Here is a 20688-nt window from a genome sequence, read left to right as displayed (position 1 = left end):
CTTGGTAGATCTTGTTTGTTTAAGTGATTCAAATCTAGATGGTCAAAATCATTCAAACTTGTTTGCCATCCAATTTTTGACGAGCAGCTATGGCTAGTCATTTTCTTAATTAACATTTTCCAATATAGCAAAACTAAATCTAAACATGCTTTAAACAACATACATTTACTTGAGAGAAGACGAAGAGATTTGGAAAGTTTAAAAAAAATGTCCCCATAAAATGAAAGTCAGTGGAGTCCAAAACAACACTGGACCTCATGGACAAAAAACCCACTGAGACATTGCTAAAAATATCTTATTTTATGTTCCACAGAAAAAAAAGAAGTCGTACAGGTTTGGAACGACATGAAAATGTAAACTATGGGTAAAATGTAAACGATGACAGTTTTCATTTTTGGGTGAACTATGTGTAAGGTAAGGGTTATGTTTAATTTCATTGTGTTTTATTTGGTTTTCCATGTTCTGGCTACGTCTACATTAATCCGGATAGATTTGAAAACAGAGTTCTCTTACGAGAGGTTCTCTCGTATTGCGCAAGTTTAGCTTACGCTACGGGTAAAGTCATCTTTTCTCGAGATATGAAGCAAAAAATTATCCTTAATTTTTATATCTTGTCAACGCAGTGCGGCAGCAAGCAGACCTAGAGCGGGCAGTCTAGCGTGCTCATAGGCTGCTCTGCGGCAACTGCAGCAGCCTATCACTGAGCCCTTGGCGTGACGTCACGCCCAATGAGCGCGAGCAGCGCGCCTACGCGTCACGGCCCGAGGCGGGGTGTGGCAGAGGGTATAAATATGGGCTGAGAGGCTGCTTTCACTGATTTTTGTCTCTTCAGCGAAGCTCTAGGCATCGCTGATCTCTGAGGAAGCCGCCGTTGAAACCAGCGCTTTGCAAGCCGAGGATTCTGCCTGAGGAAGCCGGCCGCCTTCGCCGCCTTCAGCTATCCCTGCCTGCTTCGCTATCCGGCGAAACATATCCTTTTCAATAATGCATTGTATTTCATGTAAAGCTCCGCTCAGCGACAGAGACCGCCACGTTATCTGCACTCTCTGCCTGGGACCGGACCACGCCGCCCTCGCCCTCGCGGCGGGCGGCTGTGAAATGTGCGAAGAACTGCCGATGTCGACCCTGCGGGCTCGACTCGCCTTGTTCGACGCTCCAGCTGTCTCACCGTCTGCCTCCACCGGGCCGCGCAAGAAGAAGCGCCGCTCTCAGAGGCCACCGGAACCCGCAGCAGCAGCTGAGCGCTCGCCGGAGCCCCTCCCGCGAGCCTCGCTATCTCCATCTCCTCCCCCCCTTCCCGACGCGCAGCGGCCGGCCTTTGCCCGCACTGCCGTCGCCTCGGGGGATGAAGCGGACGACGCTGTTTTAACGGACAGCTGCTCTATCCTGGCCTCGGACAGCGAGGAGTGGTCTGGATCTCTCCGCTCCACCTCCTCTGCACAGGAGTCTAGCCGGTCCCGCGCCAGTGTCGACGCGGAACTGCTCCGCCTCCTCACCAAAGCGGTCGAACAATTGGGACTCGACTGGTCCCCACCGAGGGCGCCCGCGCCTAATCGACTTGACGGGTGTTTTCTGCCTAGCCGCCGCCCAGCGCCTGCCTCTAGGTCAGCACCCTTCCTGCCTGAGCTCCACACTGAGCTCTCTAAGTCGTGGAACGCCCCATTCTCCGCTAGACTCCGCTCACCGGTCTCCTCGACCCTCTCCCAAGTGGACGGGGCCGCCGAGAAGGGATATACTCAAATTCCCCCGGTGGAAGATGCTGTGGCAACGCACCTTTGCCCGCCATCCGCCAGATGGCGCTCAAAGTCTGCCCTGCCGTCCAAGGCCTGCAGGACCACATCAGCACTCGTCGGCCGCGCCTTCTCCGCCGCCGGCCAGGCTGCTTCCGCCCTGCATTCAATGGCTGTGCTCCAGATCCTCCAAGCCGATCTCCTCCGAGAGCTGGACGAGAAAGGCCCGGATCGCGCCGTTCTCACGGACCTGCGTAGCGCGACGGACCTCTCCCTTCGCGCCACAAAGTCCGCTGCACAAGCCATCGGGAGATCTATGGCCTCGCTCACCGTCACCGAAAGGCACCTTTGGTTGACGTTGGCGGATATGAGCGAATCCGAGCGTTCAGTGTTCCTCAACGCACCGCTCTCTCCCACCGGCCTGTTCGGCCCAGCGGTCGCCGGGATCGTCGATCGCTTCTCGGAGGTGCAGAAGGCGTCGCAGGCGATGAATCTCTTCCTGCCCCGCCGCTCGAGCTCTTCTGCAGGCCGCTCTCAGCAGCCTCCTGCACGGAACTCTTCTCAGCGCTCTGCCCAGCCTCCGTCTTCGCAGCGACGACAGGGCGGCCGCCCTAGGTCGCGCTCAAACAGCCGTCACAAACCGCCTCCCCCCCGGGGACCCCGGCCCAAGGTGACGCTCAAGCCTGAGCCCGCGAAGTCCTCCTAGCGGCTGCAAGGAGGAAAAGATGGCTGAGTCCCGCTGCGGCCGGACCGCCATCAAAGCGCCCAGCTCTGCCAGTCCCCTTAGAAAAGGCTACTGCAGCAGCTTACATCGCAGCCAACGAGCCAGTAATACAACTCTCTCGCCTGCACACAAACGCCGTTTTCACGGCGACCCAGAGAAATCTCATAAAGAGTATGGTTTCGGGTTTTCCGGCTCACGCCGAAGGTGTCATGAGTGTAGAATTTGTGCCCACGCCCCAGTGCTCACCACTACACACAAACACGATCTCCCCGGTAACGCTCACAGAGCGCACTCTCATAAAGCGGGCACGCGCCGCTCGAGTGCTAAAGGTAGAGAATGTGCCCGCTCTTCCGTGCCCACACCTACCCACTGCCCGCTCTGTCACACAGTTATCCCGGGACGCAGATCCTCTAAAGCTCCCTTACACTGGCCGTGTTGCATATGTAAGCCCTAAGGCTGGATCCACAAACATGTGAGGTGTCGCGTGTGCTTTGTTTCCTCCAAGAGCTGTTGGACATGGGCAGGTCCCCCTCCACGCTCAAAGTATATGTTGCGGCCATATCAGCTTTTTCCGACTCGGCGCTGGGCCGCGCATTAGGGAGGAATGAGTTCATTATCCGCTTCCTTAGAGGAGCTAGGAGGATGAACCCCCCGCGACCCCCCTCGGTTCCTATTTGGGATCTTTCCCTGGTCTTAGAGGCCATGAAAGCGCATCCCTTTGAACCCATGGAAACTGTGGATATGAAATACCTCACGCTCAAAACCGTTTTTCTGATAGCCCTGTCTTCAGTCAAACGTGTGGGTGACCTGCATGCGTTATCAGTTAACGCGGCATGTCTCGAGTTCGGACCTAATGACTCTAAAGTCATTCTCAAACCGAGACACGGTTATGTCCCCAAAGTGTTGGGCACACCCTTCAGAGCACAGGTCATTTCTCTCTCAGCTTTGCCGGCTACCGGCAGCGAAGTTGACAGTAATCTCCTTTACCCTGTCAGAGCGCTGAGAAATTACATTACGCGCTCCGCCGCCATGAGGCGCTCGGAGCAGCTTTTCGTTTCGTTTGGTGGGCGCACCAAGGGTCTCGCCGCCTCGAAACACACTCTGTCCAGATGGATAGTGGACGCTATTGCAGCTGCTTATGCGTCTAAAGACCTGCAATGCCCTTTGGGCATCAGAGCCCACTCTACTAGAGGCATGGCCTCGTCATGGGCTTGGACTAGCGGAATTTCTATTCACGACATTTGTACGGCGGCGGGCTGGGCCTCCCCGTCTACATTCGTTAGATTTTACAATCTAGAAGTTCCCGCCCTGCAGGCTAAACTTTTATCAGTCTGAATCTCGCGTAGGCCGGCCCACTTCTGTGCGCGGGCTACTGCTGTTTGATTTAGCCCTCCTGGTTGAGCTGTACAATATAAGGGTTGGTTAGTCAGACCGGCCGCGCCGTTCTGTTCCCCCTACTATGTGCTTATGTACTTGCGCTAGCCATATCATTGGCCGCCTGGCTCACACTCTCGTGTTCCCCGGGCTTCCCTGGGACTCATTCAGTGGATGCCGGGCGCGCACGGCGTTGACAAGGGAGTTCCCGTAGCGTAAGCTAAACTTACGCAATACGAGAGAACCTCTCGTAAGAGAACGTACTCGGTTACCTAACGTAACCTCTGTTCTCTCTAGAGAGGGAACGAGTATTGCGTAACCCGCCGTGCTCGCGCCACGAGCTCACTCGCTTCTGCGACAAAAACCAGTGAAAGCAGCCTCTCAGCCCATATTTATACCCTCTGCCACGCCCCGCCTCGGGCCGTGACGCGTAGGCGCGCTGCTCGCGCTCATTGGGCGTGACGTCACGCCAAGGGCTCAGTGATAGGCTGCTGCAGTTGCCGCAGAGCAGCCTATGAGCACGCTAGACTGCCCGCTCTAGGTCTGCTTGCTGCCGCACTGCGTTGACAAGATATAAAAATTAAGGATAATTTTTTGCTTCATATCTCGAGAAAAGATGACTTTACCCGTAGCGTAAACTAAACTTACGCAATACTCGTTCCCTCTCTAGAGAGAACAGAGGTTACGTTAGGTAACCGAGTACGTTTTTGTTTCAAAATGCTTTCCGTCCACACTAGCGGTTTCCAAAAGATTCTCATCCACACTGAAACGTTCATTTCATTTCAAATTCACCTTACAGCGCATGTGTAAACCCTCACAAAAGCTCACTGAGATGATACAGACAGAACAAAACATAATTAAGTTATCAAGCAATTCTTCTTGCAGGATCATTTTATTTAGCAAAATGTCTCGCGACTCACTGATGTTTCCAGGTCGCACTCACTCAACATTTTATATTTGGTCTAAAACGCGACTGCTCTCATGTATTGCCGCAGGACAGCAAATGCGAGTGAATTTTCTGTCATCTTTGCAGGACTGTGATATGAAGTGTGCAAAGGAACATATTTTAGAAACTGTGTGAAAGTGAATAGAACATAACAGGCACAATACTTGTATAAACATGAATATCTATTGGTACAATATGCGTCACATAACTAAACAAAGGGGTGGTTGTGGCGCAATGGATAAGACACATGCCTTTGGTGTGAGAGACCCGGGTTCGAATCCACTGTGAGACACCAATGTGTCCCTGAGCAAGACACTTAACCCCTAGTTGCTCCAGAGGCGTGCGACCTCTGACATATATAGCAATTGTAAGTCGCTTCGGATATAAGCGTCAGCTAAATGAATAAATGTAAATGTAAATGTAAACATGCATCCCCGTTTTCAAATACCTCCGGTTTCACAGTCCACACAACACCGCGAAAATGGCATTTTCAAATTTATCCCCTTTGGAGAGTGTTTTCAAAAAGCTTTGTTTTCATTAATAAAAACTCTGTCTCAGTGTGAACGTAAGGCCAAAATGGAGAGAAAAATATGCATTTTCAAATGAAAAGATATTAGTGTGGACAAGGCCGGAGTTCTAGTTCCTTGTTTGTTTCTAATGGTTTATGATTAAGTTACTCACCTGTTCCCTGTTCTGTTGATTATATCCCCTTCTTTAAGACTAGTTTTCCTCAGCTCCTTGTCCTATGTTAATGTTATATTCTTGTGTGTAGTGCTTAATGGTTCCTGTTCGTTCTGCGTCACGCATCTCTCTCTTGGTGGATTATCTACTGTACACACGCTTCCCATAACACTATTCTTTTACATATAAAATAACTATAAAACGGTTTCATTGCTTTGGCCTTGTTTTCAGTTCATGTGTTCAAGAATTCCACTCACCCATCATCATCATTGCTGGTCACTCGAGGCGAGTATGACTGTCCTCTCCGTTGGGTCTACCTGTGGGTCTTCAGATGGCTGTAGAGGCCAATCCGCGATCCACATACTTTAGTGCAGTGTGGGCTGGGGAAAGTGGTCATCGTTCACCTTCATGCACGGATTTCTTAAAGGAGCTTCAATCCAGTGCAATGTGTTCCCAGTTGGTCGATGTGTTATGGAATTTCATCAGAATGGCCTTGATATTGTCCTTGTAATGTTTCTTTTGCCCTCCTGTGGCTCGACGACCTTCCTTCAGCTGGGAGTACTGTTTGGGAAGACGTGCATTGGATATGCGGATGACATGGCTTGTCCATCGACGTTGGTACTGCATTATTGTAGTGGTGATGCATAGACGTCTCATGTTGGCTTCCTCCAAGACGCTGATGTTGGTGCGTCTGTCCTCCCGGCTGATCCTCAGAATCTTTCGTAAGGATCTTTGATGGTATTGTTCCATGGCTGTAGATGGTCCATGACTCGACTCCATACAGCAGGATGGGGAGGACAAAGGCTCTGTAAACCAGGAGTTTTGATTGGGCTGTTTGGTCACGGACTACGAAGACTCTTCTCCTGAGACTGGTGTAGAACCTGGGTCTTCTTGATGTTTCATTTTAGGCCCAGGGCTCTGTACGGCCTTGGCAAACACACACAGACGTTGGGTTTCCATGTTTTATGCGGACTTTCAATGATTTTTATACTGTACAAACTGTATATTCTACCTCTAAACCTACCCATCACAGAAAACTTTCTCCATTTTTACATAAAAAAAAACAAACAAACAGAATTCTGTATTATTTATAAGCTGTTTTTCTCATTGGGGCCAAACATGTCCCCACATCATAGTATTTGCCAGGGCCGTGCACACACACACACACAAACACACATACCAGTGGTGTTCTGAAACGAGGAGGTACTCAGTTTGTTTAGAACAAATCAAATGTAAATTCATGTCCTAGTTAAACTTAATGTTGTTACATTCTTCTGGTTAAAGGTACAATATGCAAGACTTTTTGGCCGCTAGAGGGCGCTACATTCCAAACAACAACAACGGCGTAGCTTGATGACGATGTGAAGGAGCGTGGAATGATGGGAACTGTCGTTTTAAACTCCACCGTGGATGTAAATCAGTCAGACGGGAATCTAAAATCATGTTCATGGATGAGGCTAAGTTCTTTTTTTATAATGACATGCTTTTTGTGGCGTGTGGCGGGGGGGCGGGGGTTCAGCGCGGTCTGTAATGGGAGAGAGAAGAGACGAGCAAGTAGGTCAAGTGCAAATGACGAACACCTGTGTTTTATTGCAGTGATCCGCGTGGAGAAACCGCTTATAAGCCGCGCGCTGGAACGAGAGAGAGACTGAAGAGAAAATTGGACGCAGAGAAAGAAAACCGGTGGATCCGAGCTCTCATTTTTGAACTGTTTTGTGCCGTCGCGGTTGCCACGGTGAATGCGCGTTGTGCACGACTTTTGTTTGTTTTGCTTTATTTTAATAAAGTACGAGTCCCAGTCACGCCGACCCCTGTCTTCTTCCTGACTCTTGAACCTCATCACACTTTTATTTCATTAAAATGAATTAACCGCAAGAAAAGTAAGGTTTAATACTACATTGGTTATCATAGATGTTACTGTATGTCGAATTCATTGTTGTGATAACGCGGGGCAGTTTTACGTGTTCTAAACAATTGTTGTAAAAGTACATTCGAACATACCCACATCATTTGCCAAAATACTGATTAATATTTATGTATAACACATGCTATATTTATTTACATGGCCATAAACACCAGACGTGATAAACAATGTCAATAAACTAAACAGAAATCTAAAGCAATAATACTTCCCTTACATACCGAATGCTACATTAGGAAATATAAAATTAAGCATAACGTTACTTTGTCGACAGAACCAGCTGCAATCGGTAAAGAATAATTATGTTCCATAACGACTGCAAGAAACAAGCTACGTGTGTTGCTTGATAGACGCTACAACTACAACTTCCGCATTTGTCCAGGACTCCACGCAGTACGAGCGGAAACCGAGGGTAACGCGGATATGACGCAATTGACTGGCGACTCCCAGCTCCCCCCTGCTCTAACGCCCCGTTTCCTTGGTTAAAATCGCAATTTTCTCACGATTTAAAAATAGTTGGAAACATTTGGGATATTGTAAGTAATCAACTTAACAAAATATATAACACTGGCCTTGAGATTATGGGATATTTTAATGCAAAATTCTTGCATATTGTACCTTTAAATAAAAATTACATTGCATCAAAAAAGAAACCAATTTTTTTTTTATTGTTCTATTTATTAAAACCAAGTATAAATCTCATCACACCATCAAGTAAGTGTTTTAAGCATTTGTATATTTATTCCAAAATATTAACTAAAGGCAGAAACAATTTAAACAATATATTTTATTTGTGTATTGATGTTTAGCTCTTCTTTTCAATAGTCAACTCATTTTCGGATCATCAGTCATCGAGCTCGGTAAACACTGATCACAGACACGAAGATTTACCTTTAATTTCCTCAAGCTGATTGCTCACTAAAAAAAAACAGTCAACATGTTTTCAGGCTGTTTCAAGTTTGATTTTGATGTGACAAAGCTGTGATATCCAAGTGGATGAGCTGTTTACTTTTTCATTAGTCTTCCCATTAACGCCATCATTTTGTTTATTCAGACTGGCGCGCACATACAAACAAAACTGACTGAACTATTTATTACTGTTCCAGTCAGTACAAAAACGACAAGCTTTGGCAAGTTCACAGATTCATTTAAATATTAAACAAGCATTTTCTGTTGAAACAATGTATATCATGAACTGAATTAAGTAACTTGAATTGACAGATTTAAATTGAGATGTTTTGCAGAATTTAAATGAGATGTTAAGGGCCATTTTAAGATGTTAGTAGAGCCCTTAAAGAGCTCATTACCACCCAGTCAAACTGAATAGTAGATTAGTGTAATTATATTTAGTGCACTCTACGAAAAGGGGCACAATGTTCTCTGTTAATATAAAGGAATCTTCCGTATTGATTTTCCACAGGTGTTTTACCCCTATTTTGAATTATGTATTGCATTGTGTTGTGTTTTAGGTGTTAAAGGAAATATCTGTAAACTTTTCTGCCCTGGCAGAAAATGTTGATTTAGTTCCGTTGGAACGATCATCAATTATTAAATTAGTTCATTTCACCAGCTCGGTTCAGTTTTCATCCAATAGTGTCAGTGCAGTCAAATCAAATCCTTGAGCAAAGCACATAATCCACGGATGCTCGAGGGGGATTGTCCCTGTAAGACGTTCATGGTGTCCATGGATTCTGTGCTGAAGTTTAGTTGTTGTTTAGTTATGAAATGTAGTTGTTTGTCTTGTTCAGTTCATTGATGGTATATCATCAGTCATTACCTTGAGCACACCTGCCAGTCACAGGTCTGTCAGGCACTGGCTGGAGGAGATCTCTACAAAAACACAGCCCCGTGATTGGCCACCCTGCAAGTCAATCACTCGGTTTTGTCCTTGTTCATTTCCTCCTGTCTGAAGTCGTGCTCCACCCAGGAATGAGTCCAACAGCAAGCCCCTTCTCCACAGCTATGCATAATCCAACACACACAATTACCCTTTGCCTCAAGTAATACAAACTTTATCAATATATAATGTAGTATAGCATCTGACCTCAATGGAGATTTTTGACTTTGGGTTCCTGCTGTAAAATATGGCTTTGGTGTTGAATTCAGGGCTTCCATCTTTTTGGAAAATTCTAGTCCTGACAGAGTCTTCCTCACACCGGATTACAGCATACACATCAGGAGCTGAAATATATACACTCTTAAACGGGTTCAATTGGGTTCTATATAGAACCATAGGGTTCTTGACTGAACTTTAAAGAACCCTATATAGATTCTATATAGTTTTTATATAGAACCTTTTTTTTCTAAGAGTGTAAAGTTATAGAGTATAATTACATTTGAAACAGTGCTTCTTCCATGCAATAAAATATGCTTGCTAACAACTTTGTGAAAGCAGAAAGAGCCCATTACCCAAATATTAATGAATTAAAACAGTTTTCCTAAATGGGATTATTTCATAATAAACAACATGAATCAGCATGAATGTGAGTAAATAATGACAGAATTTTCTATTTGTTAGAATGTTTTACATAATGTTCAACTACTTGACTATTTCTTTAATTTTCAAGACCAATTTGCTCTCTTTTAATTTTATTAGTTATAACTAAGGGTGTGTTCACACTTGTCATGTTTGGTTGGATTAAATCAAACCCTGGTGCAATTGCTCTGTTAGTGCAGTTCATTTGAATAAGTGTGAACGCTGACATCCGAACAAGCGGAGCGAGAACGCTGAAAAGATGAGTCTCCTCGCAGAAGATCTTTGTTTGTGTGTGTGACAGAGGAATTCACTGTTTTGACTCCTATACACATTTCTCAGCTGGTCAAAATACCATCATATACAGGCTAAGCACATACCAGCGCATTTAGCCAAGCACACAGCATTGTTTCGGATGTTTGACAAGTTTCTGTTGCAAAATATACGTCATAAAAGCCTTTTTTTAATCTTTAGGTTCGGTGTTAAAAATGACAGTGTGAACGCTAAGTGAACCAGGACTAAATGTATCATTTTCTTTTTTGGTCCGGACCAAATGCACCAAGTTAACCGAACTAGAAGTGTGAACTAAGACTGTTTTTTATAAATGAATGGACCCAAACATAAAATTCTCACTAAAATCATAGTCCTGTTTGTTGTTCTATTGGTCAATTGTTTATGAGTTGTAGAGTTGTTGAACCTGTTTGTTTGGGATGGCTAAGGACAGATGCTTTGAGCAGATGGACTGTAGTTACAGCGCTGGGCTCAGGAATACAACACTGCCAAACTGAAGGAGCAGGTCGCTCTTCCTTCAACTCCCTGAAGACAGCAGACAAAATAAAAGAATAGGTAGAGACAGTGAGGGATGGGAGGCCTGAGAATCGTCACCACCTTTAGTGACGGCCCGGCTTAAAACTACAAGGCAACTACTACTTTTTTACTTATAAGTAGGTTATTTGAATGCAAAACAGCAGATTCACAGAGTGGCCCAATCTCCTGTACCTGAGACGCACGTGTAAGTGTGAGAAAAAACGCAGAAGGAACCGACCAGTGGCACCAGGCTGGAAAGTAGTGGGGAGGATGACGTAGCGTCCAGGACCAAGAGTCACACGCAAAGTGACGCTACGGGAGTCCATATACACAGAGCTAGCAGCCTGCTCACATAAACACTGAACACGACACACACGATTCACCTCCACCTGACGGAAAGAAAAACAGAGGCAGAACTGAAGCTAACGTGCTGGCAAACTTCTCTCAAAGTTCATCCAGTGAAGTTAATAGAATGTTCGTTCAAAATGATCTGGTTTTTAAGAATGTTCAGGGAACATTCAAATGTAACATTCCTGTAAAGTTTCCTTAGACGTCGCATAACCAAGAAAAAACATTCAAAAATAACATTTACATAACTTCATGGGAACATTAGCAAAACATTCTTAAAATATATTTTAGTTAGCTGGGGGGACGGAAAGAAGACCAAATAAAAGTACATTTATACCAAAGTCTAAAGATTAACTGTGATTTAGTTCAAATAATATAACTGTTAGTTACATTCCTCAATTTGTATTTTTGACAAAATTAAACAACCCCAAAATCCACATAAGTGAAACAGACACAGTCAAAATCTGTTCTTTGTACATCTCTGACTACTCAGTCACTTACCCTTAGAACTTCAAAGCCGATTGGTAGGTTCTCCCCCCTTCCTTCCTTCCTTTTCATCCTCCTGTCCTCCTGTTGCAGACTTATCAACACCTCTGCCCCGTCTCCAACCAGCTCAAAAATGAACTAAGAGAGGGATGGAGAGTGATGAATGACAATGGCATGTGAATGTGAAATTAGGGAATATCTGATTAGATTAGATTAGATGATTAGATTCAACTTTATTGTCATTACACAAGTACAGGTACGAGGCAACGAAATGCAGTTTAGGTCTAACCAGAAGTGCAATAGCAGCAAGTGCAGGATATACAGTGGTTCCATAAGTGCAGAACATGGATATGTACTGAATAAATATAGAGTTGAATACTATTATAAACAAAAATTTACAGATAGATTTGTCCTATGAATATAATATAAAGATAACTATTACTGTGAACAGAATTTACAGCTAGATATGTACTGAATATAATATACAGATGGCTGTTACTATAAACAGAATTTTTACAGATAGATATATGTATAAGTTAGGCTAAAATGAGCAGTATAACAATGGATTTAAAGTAGTGCATGTGAGACCGATTAAGAGTGCTAGAGAGAAAATGTCACAAGGGAAAGGTGAGAGAGATAGATGTAGACTTGTTAAATACATTGTAGTGAGGTCATTTTCCAGCTTCTCCTAAGCCCTATTCGGACAGGACTAGTTTTCTAAACGATGTCCGAGTTGCAATTCTTGTCACCCGATGTCTGTAATTTCATTATAGATTTGTCATATTGAAATAAAATGAAAGCATGTGAGACCGGTAGCTCAGGTATGTCAAAAAACTCAAAAACTTTCGGCAGGTTTGACGAAAAACAGTAGGTGATTTGCTCTAGAATTTTTGCTGAGGTTGAGAGAGAAAAACAGACATGGCCGATTCGGAAAGGATTAAAATCACAATAAGCCTGTGATGAAACACAAATTTCTCTAACATCCTCCATGAAAACAAGTCCCATCTGAATAGGGCTTTAGATACCACAGGAATGATTCATTAAAGACTGTTTCAGCTCTGCAATAATTGACACTTATAGCAAAATTAGCAGGATTCATTTTCTCAAAGGGACTTTTCCATCAACCCGAAATATAAACCTAGCCATATACTGTATATACATATACTTTTGATTTTGGTTCAGAAATTCCCAGAGTTATTCACCTGGGGGTTGTGTAGAAACGTGTCTCTGTGATTGATACATCCTCCACATCGACTTCTCCTGTCTAGTTGCCTCTCCCATCTCATCTCCACCCCTCCTTGTTTATTCACACGCTCTCGTCCTCCCTTCATTTGCTTTGGTTTTACTTCTGCACGCTCTTTCTTTTTCTGTTTTTCTCCTTGGATTGGTCCCTCCTTCTTTCTTTCACTCAGTCTTTGCTCTTTTTTATCTCGTCTCTGAGCTGGCCTTTGATTGGACCACTGGAGCCCCGCTGAAGGCTTCTGGTTCTTGATGTTCAGACGACAAGAAGACGAGGAAGGAAGTGGGATCCCAGAAGCGTAGGTCCAGGCCCCGTGGCAGCACACCTCCCTCCAGTGGGTCTGTGGCCAGAGGAAGGATTTTTCTGCCAACCTACACACCACCATGTCTGTGAAGTAACGGCAGAAGTCCTCAAACTCCATCCTAAAGAAAATGACAAATGTCATAATGAGTCAAAACATGTTTCACAACAGAATAATGTGTGTAATTTATCTCTACTACTTTTTTTCCCCCCCAAATACACATACATATTGAAATATTGTAGCTAGAGATGCCAATATATATACACCGATATATATCGGTATTGGCTGATACATTTTCATTTTTACTGTTATCATCATCAGCCCAATAATACAATTTGGCAGATATATTAAAGCTGATAAATAATGGATTATTTCCTGAGACACTTCAGATGCGCACTGTTCTCCATGATGTCTTTGAATTGCTTGAAATATGATTGGAATCACTTCAAAAACGAAAATACAGTACATACATAAATACATTTCAATACAGTACTACATGCGCAGCGATGTCTGTCATATTGGCTACATAAAATTATAATGAGAACATTTGTGTGCTTGGGATGTGGCTTTTAATGGTGAGACTTTTGTTTTTGTAATCAGGCTCTTAAAAATTATATACACATTTTAATTTAGATTTATCAGCCAATATATCTGTTATCAGCTTTCTAATATGTGACCCTGGATCACAAAACCAGTCACAAGTCGCACGGGTATATCTGTGGCAATAGCCAACAATACAATACATTGTATGGGTCAAAATGATCGATTTTTCTTTTATGCCAAAAATCATTAGGATATTAAGTAAAGATCATGTTCCATTAAGATATTTAGTAAATTTCCTATCGTAAATATATAAAACATTTATTTTTGTGAGTGAATGCTGCTCAGTCGCGAACATAAATGGACAACTTTAAAGAAGATTTTCTCAATGTTTTGATTTTTTTGCACCCTCAGATTCCAGATTTTCAAATAGTTGTATCTCGACCAAATATTGTCATATCCCAACAAACCATACATATATGGAATATTTATTATGCATACATCTCAATAAAAAAAAAAAAGACCCATGTGACTGGTTTTGTGGTCCAGGATCACATATAAAGAATTATCGGTTATCGTTATCGGTTTCGGCCAAAATGTTCATATCGGTACATCCCTAATTGTAGCTTAATTTACATTACCAAAACTCTCCAACATCTCGGACAATGAGGCCCATCTTCTCCCTTTCTCTGCGGCTAAGCTGCTGCCACTGTGGAGACCTGCGAAGGGAAACAGTGTGAACACAATGAAGATTTCACAAGCATTAAATCTCAAATACTTTCATCATAGTTGTAAAATATCGAAAAGTCTCATTCGACAACATACGCTAAAGATTTTCCATTTCAATTGAAGATAGTCAGTCAATGTTAGACTGGTCTTTTGCATTAGATCCTAAACTCTTTTCTTTCCAGAATGTCTCTTACATCCTAAAAACTACATTCCTGGTGAGGCTTAAACTCACAGCCTCGGCATTGCTCTGCTTTGTACAGCCTTATAAGTATCATGTACTGACTGCACCACTGGAGTGGTTTTCAAAGAATTATGTCACAAAATATCATGGGAAAAAGCCTGGGCATGGATTATATTACTTGGCTTAGCTTAAATATAAATATGAAGCCGAACCTCCAAGTGTCACTTGTTGGAACATTAGCACATGTGCTACAGAGTGTCTGCCTCGATTGAAGATGGCCAACAAAAGGTAGAAGGGTTTTTCACATTACCCCCTTGAACTCTTGTCATATTAAAATGTCTGTATTCTAGTATAGAGTCTTTCATGAAAGGCCAGTTATGTTAGCCCTTAATCTGTTTTTGAGCTTGAATGCTTTTTGAACCATAACACACAACCACGGCACTGATTTGCTTTTTACTGCCTTTTAAGTACCACATGCTGACTGATTGTGCCCCTGGAGGTATTGCTTCATGAATACCATAGGAAAAAGCCAAACTGAAACTTTCAGTTTGTGGGCTACTTAGCTTAAAGGGGTGGTATAATGCCCTTTTCACAAGATGTAAAATAAGTCTTTGATGTCCCTAGTGTATGTGAAGTTTTAGCTCAAAATACCCCACAGATATTTTTATATAGCATGTTAAAGTTGTTTGAGGGTGAGCAAAAACGCACAGTTTTTGTGTCTGTTCCTTTAAATGCAAATGAGCTGCTGCTCCTGGCACAGGGGGCGGAGCTTCAACAGCTTGTGGCCTTTTATCTCACACTAACATGCACTGGAAATTTCAAACACTTTTAGCCTTTTATGTTCAAACCGAAGTCAGAAGAGAGACTCAATGGAGAGACTCCAGTTGACTTAGTTGGTGAATTTATGTAGCTGATGTGTAGTTATCTTCTAGTCATTGATTCAAAAATTTTAGCTTTTGAACTATGATGCTTGATTACACAAGCCCCAACTCATTTGAAGTTTGCCAGACAATATTAGGCTCATTAGATTTATATTCTTACCGGAATGTCTCTATTCAAGTATAGAATCTGAGGTGAATGCTGATATTTATGATTTTCACACGTTAGTCTTTGACCTTAGTTTTACAAACATGTTTCTTGCCTCCTAAAACCATGCTCCGGGTGAGGCTCAAACTAACCGATTGCGCCACTGGACCTAGTGTTGCAAAGGTGTATTACAAAACACTATATGGAATGCCAACCCAAAATGTCGATTACAGAAATGGCCTATATGGAGCTTGAATACACCAGTCCCAACTTCCATGTCTCAAACTCAAACTACAGATTGCCCACCTTGTATTTAGATGGCCAGCCAATGTTAGACCTGACTTTCATGTTAACCCTTGAATAAAGACTTTCCAGTAGGTCCAGAGTTCTCGTATAGTCTAAAATGAAAGACCAACATTGGCCCTTTATTTGTTTTCCCACTTGAATCCTAAAACCATGCTCAAACTCACAACCTCTGCATTTCAACGCTCTGTACTGTATTAACACCCCACGTTAACCAATTGCTCCCCTGGAGGTAAAGCTTCTCAGCTTGAATACACAAACCCAACGCTACATAGAGCCTACCTCACTTAAATATTGCTAGCCAATGTTAATTAGACAAGCTCTTGAACCCTCTTCTCACTAGAACGCACCATGGGAAAAGTCAACATTTGTGGGGTCCGCTAACCAGTGGCGTAATCATTGATTATGGGTTTCTGAGAGAGATAGGCATACATGAACTCACCCCAGGCTCCAAGCTCCTGTCCAGTCTGCCGTGCCCCAGGGGTTCCTCATCCGAACCATGTACAGACGAGCTGCGTTACACATGACGTGCAGAGTCTCCGACATACGGAGTTTCCTGACTGCAGTCACACCGTAAGCATGACCCTTTATCAGTCCACAGCCCAGAACTGATTCCACCTGCTCTCCTTCTGCTGGCTTCAACAAAGAGACACAAAGTGTGTACAAATGAAAGAGGTTATAAGGGCAGTATGGCTGAATGAGTCATTACTGTTATCAGGCCACACAGACCAATTATCATGTGGTATTTGCTTGATTTGAGGGTGTTTAGAATGTTTTGTTCCTTATGATTTCTGACCCGAATGGAACAAGTGATGAGTGCTTTGTGGCTGTGTGCGTGGGCTAGTGTCTGGAACAGCATTTTTCTCTGGTCAGCGTGATTGATCAGCTCCTCCTGGTTCAGACTCAGTGGTTCAGAGACGCCACCAGTAAAATCAACCAGAGCTTCGGCTGTATTACCTCCCTCTAGAGCTTCATAACACCCATTGAGCCTGGCAAAGACAGCGAGAGAGAGAGAGAGAGATAATAGGATTTTGAAATAAAGGAGCTTGGTCTACTATGTATGTAGACATAATTTCAGTCCTAGTCCAGCACATAATTTATTGAAAGTGCATCTATGTTTAGATTCTGCCTTATTTCACAAGTGTCTCACTTGGCATAGGCTTTCTCCAGCAAAGCACTCCAGAATTCCCGTGGCGTTGCAGAACGACAGAAGAGCAGCGCTCCCTCCTCGCTCACCGGTAAACGGTCATCCACCACGACATCTGTCCACTGACCCAGTCGCCAGAAACGAAAGTGAAAGATTCCAGCATACAGATCCGGGCGCTTTGGGTGCCACTCCTGTTCAGCGTGGTCTGGGATCACCTGAATATGAGACAATACAAAAGTAAGGAGTGAAATCTCGATAAATGAGCAATATATAGTGTATATTTCCATTTTAATGTATTTTAAAATGTTTTATGTTTAATATATTTTAAAAATGTCAGTTTTCAGTGTCACATGATCCCTCAGAAATCATTCTAATATGCTGATTTGTTGAAAACAGTTGTTCTACTTAATATTTGTGTGGAAATCGTGATAAAATATTTTTCAAGATAGAAAGTTCAAAACAGCATTTATTTGAATTTTGTAATATTATAAAGGTCTTTACACTTTATATCGATTTAATGCAGCCTTGCTAAATAAAAGTAATTTCTTTAAAAAAAAATCTTATAGCCCCCAAACTTTTGTGTGTGTGTGTGTGCGTGTGTGTATGTATATATATTATCTGACCTTCTTCCAGAGTGAGGATTCTGCTGCCAAACATGATGTGGCTGCCACCATCCAGCAGTTACCCAGACTGCCCTGGTGCAGATCCCTTGTGCTGATCCCATCCACAAATAGTCGAGGGTCTTTACACAGTTCCTGCGTGTGAGAGATGTGTTTATGGTTAGACCCATATTATTAAAGGGATAGTTCACCCCCAAAAAATGTATTCTGCCATTAATTACTCATCATATAAAGCGATCGAGTCTCTTCAGAAAATTTCGACTAAACCGCTCAATTCATATGGATTAGTTTTACGATCTCTTTATGAACTTTTTAAAGCGCCAAAGTGTCAGTTGCGTAGCTGTCAATGGAGGGACAGAAATCTCTCAGATTTCATCAAAAAGATCTTCATTTGTGTTCCGAAGATGAACGAAAGTCTTACGGGTTTGTAACGACATGAGGGCGAGTCATTAATTACATAATTTTTAGGCTAACTATCCCTTTAAAGACATGTTTCAGAATAATATAGTTTTTGTTTGTTTTTTCAAAACTAGATAATGAATAGAAAAAACATAATAACAGAAGGAGAATATTAATTCACAAAAAACAACAACAACAATGGTTTAATGACATATAAATTGTTATTTGAATTAAATAATATTTAATTAAATTTTAATGGCTAAAAGAAGATTGTGTGCATTAGTAGTCAAGTAGCAGATAACAGTATTAAACAATAGCAAAGTACTAACGTTTTATTAAATTATTCTCTAAAATATATTTTCTGATCAAAACCTAGCTTTTTAGATTTTACTTGCAGTTCAAGAATATTGCTTTAATTGTTCTCTTGTTTAAAAAAAAAAAAAAAAAATCTGAATAGCATGTGTAAATGTAAAACAAAATGTTGGTAATCTCCCTCATTTGAAGCCATACACGCGAGTCGAGGCGACACACACACACACACACTCTCCAGAGAGTCAGGTTACGGACGCCTTGCAGCCGGCAGAAAGGCCTTTAATTAAACATATCTCTAACGCTGCTGACTGCGCAGCCACATTTAGAATCACAAGAGTCACCAGGACAGATCCACTCACTGATACTAGAGCGTCAGAAACCACTGACCTGCCACCAGACCTTATGTACAATAACATCAGACTTATGGGCAGCAAACTTTGTTTAAAAACAAAAAAATTTTCTAATATAATGGTGTGAATCTTTTAGCTCCAACAAAATCTTTGAGGCCATATACATGGTAATTTACTTCCAAAAATTAACAAAATTAACTATTAGCACATGTGCACAGATATACATTAAACAAAGCAGCAGTCCACGGTCAGCTTCTCTTACCCTGGGTCTCTTCCACGTCAGTCCTGGAGGAGGCGTTCTTTTGTAAAACAGTGACTCGGCTGAAGGAGGAAAGAACGGATCTTGGAACAGAGCTCCTCGCCTCAGACATGATCTCTTCAGCTTATGATAACACTGACCTTGAAACGTGCACACTTTCTCTGGCATACTGCACAGGGGAGAAGAAGGGAAGGAGGAAAGATACGAGAAAAGGAAAATGTAGAGAATTCAGAAGGGGTAGACAAAGGAGGAGAAATATGAACAGAGTTAAGGGAATATAAGATGGGGGAAAATGGATGCATTAAATATAAATACAATTCAATAAAATACTGTGTGTAAAATTACACATCCAAAATAAAAGTTTGTGTTTACATAATATATGTGTGTGTACTGTGTTTAATTATTTTGTATATATAAATACACACATATGCATGTATGTACATATTTAAGAAATAGTTGCATGTATATACTGTATATATATTTATACATAATTTATATTATATATAAATATAAATATGTTAAATATAAATAATACATTTTTCTTTAATATATACATGCATGTGTGTGTATTTATATATTCTAAATAATTATAACCAGTACACACACACACACACATATACTGTATATATTATGTAAACACAAACTTTTATTTTGGATGCGATTAATCGTTGCCCAGCACTAATATATATATACACACACACATTTAATTTCAAATAGTTAAAAATCTACATCTGATGTATATCTTATTTCTGTTCATTTATTTTAAAGCTCTGGTATATCAAACAGTAATTAAAACAAAATCTTATGTTATTTAAGCGATGCTTTTGTCCACATACAGCAGTAACGGATCAGAATCTCTAAACCACAATGTTAAGTCTTGTTCTGTAACCTGGAGTTTAGCTTCAGTTTCGGGGATGATTGGGTAACGGTGTATTTGCAGACGGTGTAGTTTCCCTTGGAAATGGAGAAGGGTTAGACATGCCCTGGAGAGGTTAATGTGTCAGGAGTCCCTTTGTACCTAAAACAGCTAAATAAAATATGTAGGTAGAGTTGTGTTTAGAGAGGTTTGATGAGAAGTTTGGGATCAGGGTTTAAGAGTTATTGGATATCTCATATTAAAGTCAAGCTTCCAGTCAAGTGTGCTTGTGTGCAAGAGAGACAGTATGTGTATGTGCGAAAGGATCTGATTTAGGGGGACATTTTATCTATTGGGGGTCTGGCAAGGGTCAAAGGGAGGCCAGGGGCCAGCTAAGTGTGCTGCTGAGTGTTTGCATGTTTGTGTTAGTGTGTGTGTGTGTGTGTGTGTGTGTGTGTGTGTGTGTGTGTGTGTGTGTGTGTGTGTGTGTGTGTGTGTGTGTGTGTGTGTGTGTGTGTGTGTGTAGTCTGGATCCAAGTTGTGTGCACATACCGGACAGGCCAACACTAGCACTGCACTCTTGACTTGAGGGAAACAAGCTAACTGAATCTGAGTACCTTTAACAAACAAAACACACAGAATCCCAACATGCTGTAGAACCTTGCAAACGTATTTAGAACGGGTTTTAAACACATTTTGTTCTCTTTGGTCATTTAAAGGGGCCATGGGCTATGCAAAGAAATTATGTATTAATCACTTTTTTATTGCCAATGTGTGAACAGCTAAAAAAAAAAAAAAAAATTTAAAACGAGACCTTCCCCGATTTTCTAGGTTGTCTGTGAAAGCCTGTATTCATGGATTTCATCCGGTCCCTTTCCACAGGTGTATTAATCAAGCACAATGCAGTCTGCATTCATAATCTAGGTGCTTGATTT

General features: G+C 42.2%; 2 protein-coding genes across 10 annotated transcripts in view; both read right to left on the bottom strand.

Moving 5' to 3' along the window:
• LOC309492325 (NACHT, LRR and PYD domains-containing protein 1 homolog) overlaps positions 1-20688 on the bottom strand; it is a 48958-nt gene that overhangs the window by 14694 nt on the left and 13576 nt on the right. The gene's annotated exons all lie outside the window — the stretch shown is intronic.
• LOC309492321 (calpain-5) overlaps positions 8034-20688 on the bottom strand; it is a 40873-nt gene continuing 28218 nt past the window's right edge. For 5 of the 9 annotated variants that reach the window (XM_082161237.1, XM_082161239.1, XM_082161238.1 and 2 more), the window contains 12 exons: positions 18901-19066; positions 17581-17712; positions 16961-17172; positions 16607-16799; positions 16253-16446; positions 14213-14290; positions 12693-13152; positions 11506-11628; positions 10849-11045; positions 10547-10665; positions 9421-9557; positions 8034-9336 (listed from right to left, as the gene is read on the bottom strand). In XM_082161237.1, the coding sequence (XP_082017363.1) occupies positions 9172-9336; positions 9421-9557; positions 10547-10665; positions 10849-11045; positions 11506-11628; positions 12693-13152; positions 14213-14290; positions 16253-16446; positions 16607-16799; positions 16961-17172; positions 17581-17712; positions 18901-19066 (2176 nt within the window). In that variant the 3' untranslated portion in view covers positions 8034-9171. Of the gene's footprint in view, positions 9337-9420; positions 9558-10546; positions 10666-10848; positions 11046-11505; positions 11629-12692; positions 13153-14212; positions 14291-16252; positions 16447-16606; positions 16800-16960; positions 17173-17580; positions 17713-18900; positions 19067-19786; positions 20597-20688 lie in introns of those variants that run through there. The other 4 variants (XM_082161241.1, XM_082161245.1, XM_082161244.1 and 1 more) reach the window with 3 other exon arrangements.

This window comes from Leuciscus leuciscus (assembly GCF_965113295.1).
Source record: "Leuciscus leuciscus genome assembly, chromosome: 2".
Lineage (NCBI taxonomy): Eukaryota > Metazoa > Chordata > Actinopteri > Cypriniformes > Leuciscidae > Leuciscus > Leuciscus leuciscus.
This window is presented reverse-complemented; position numbering and strand designations above follow the sequence as displayed.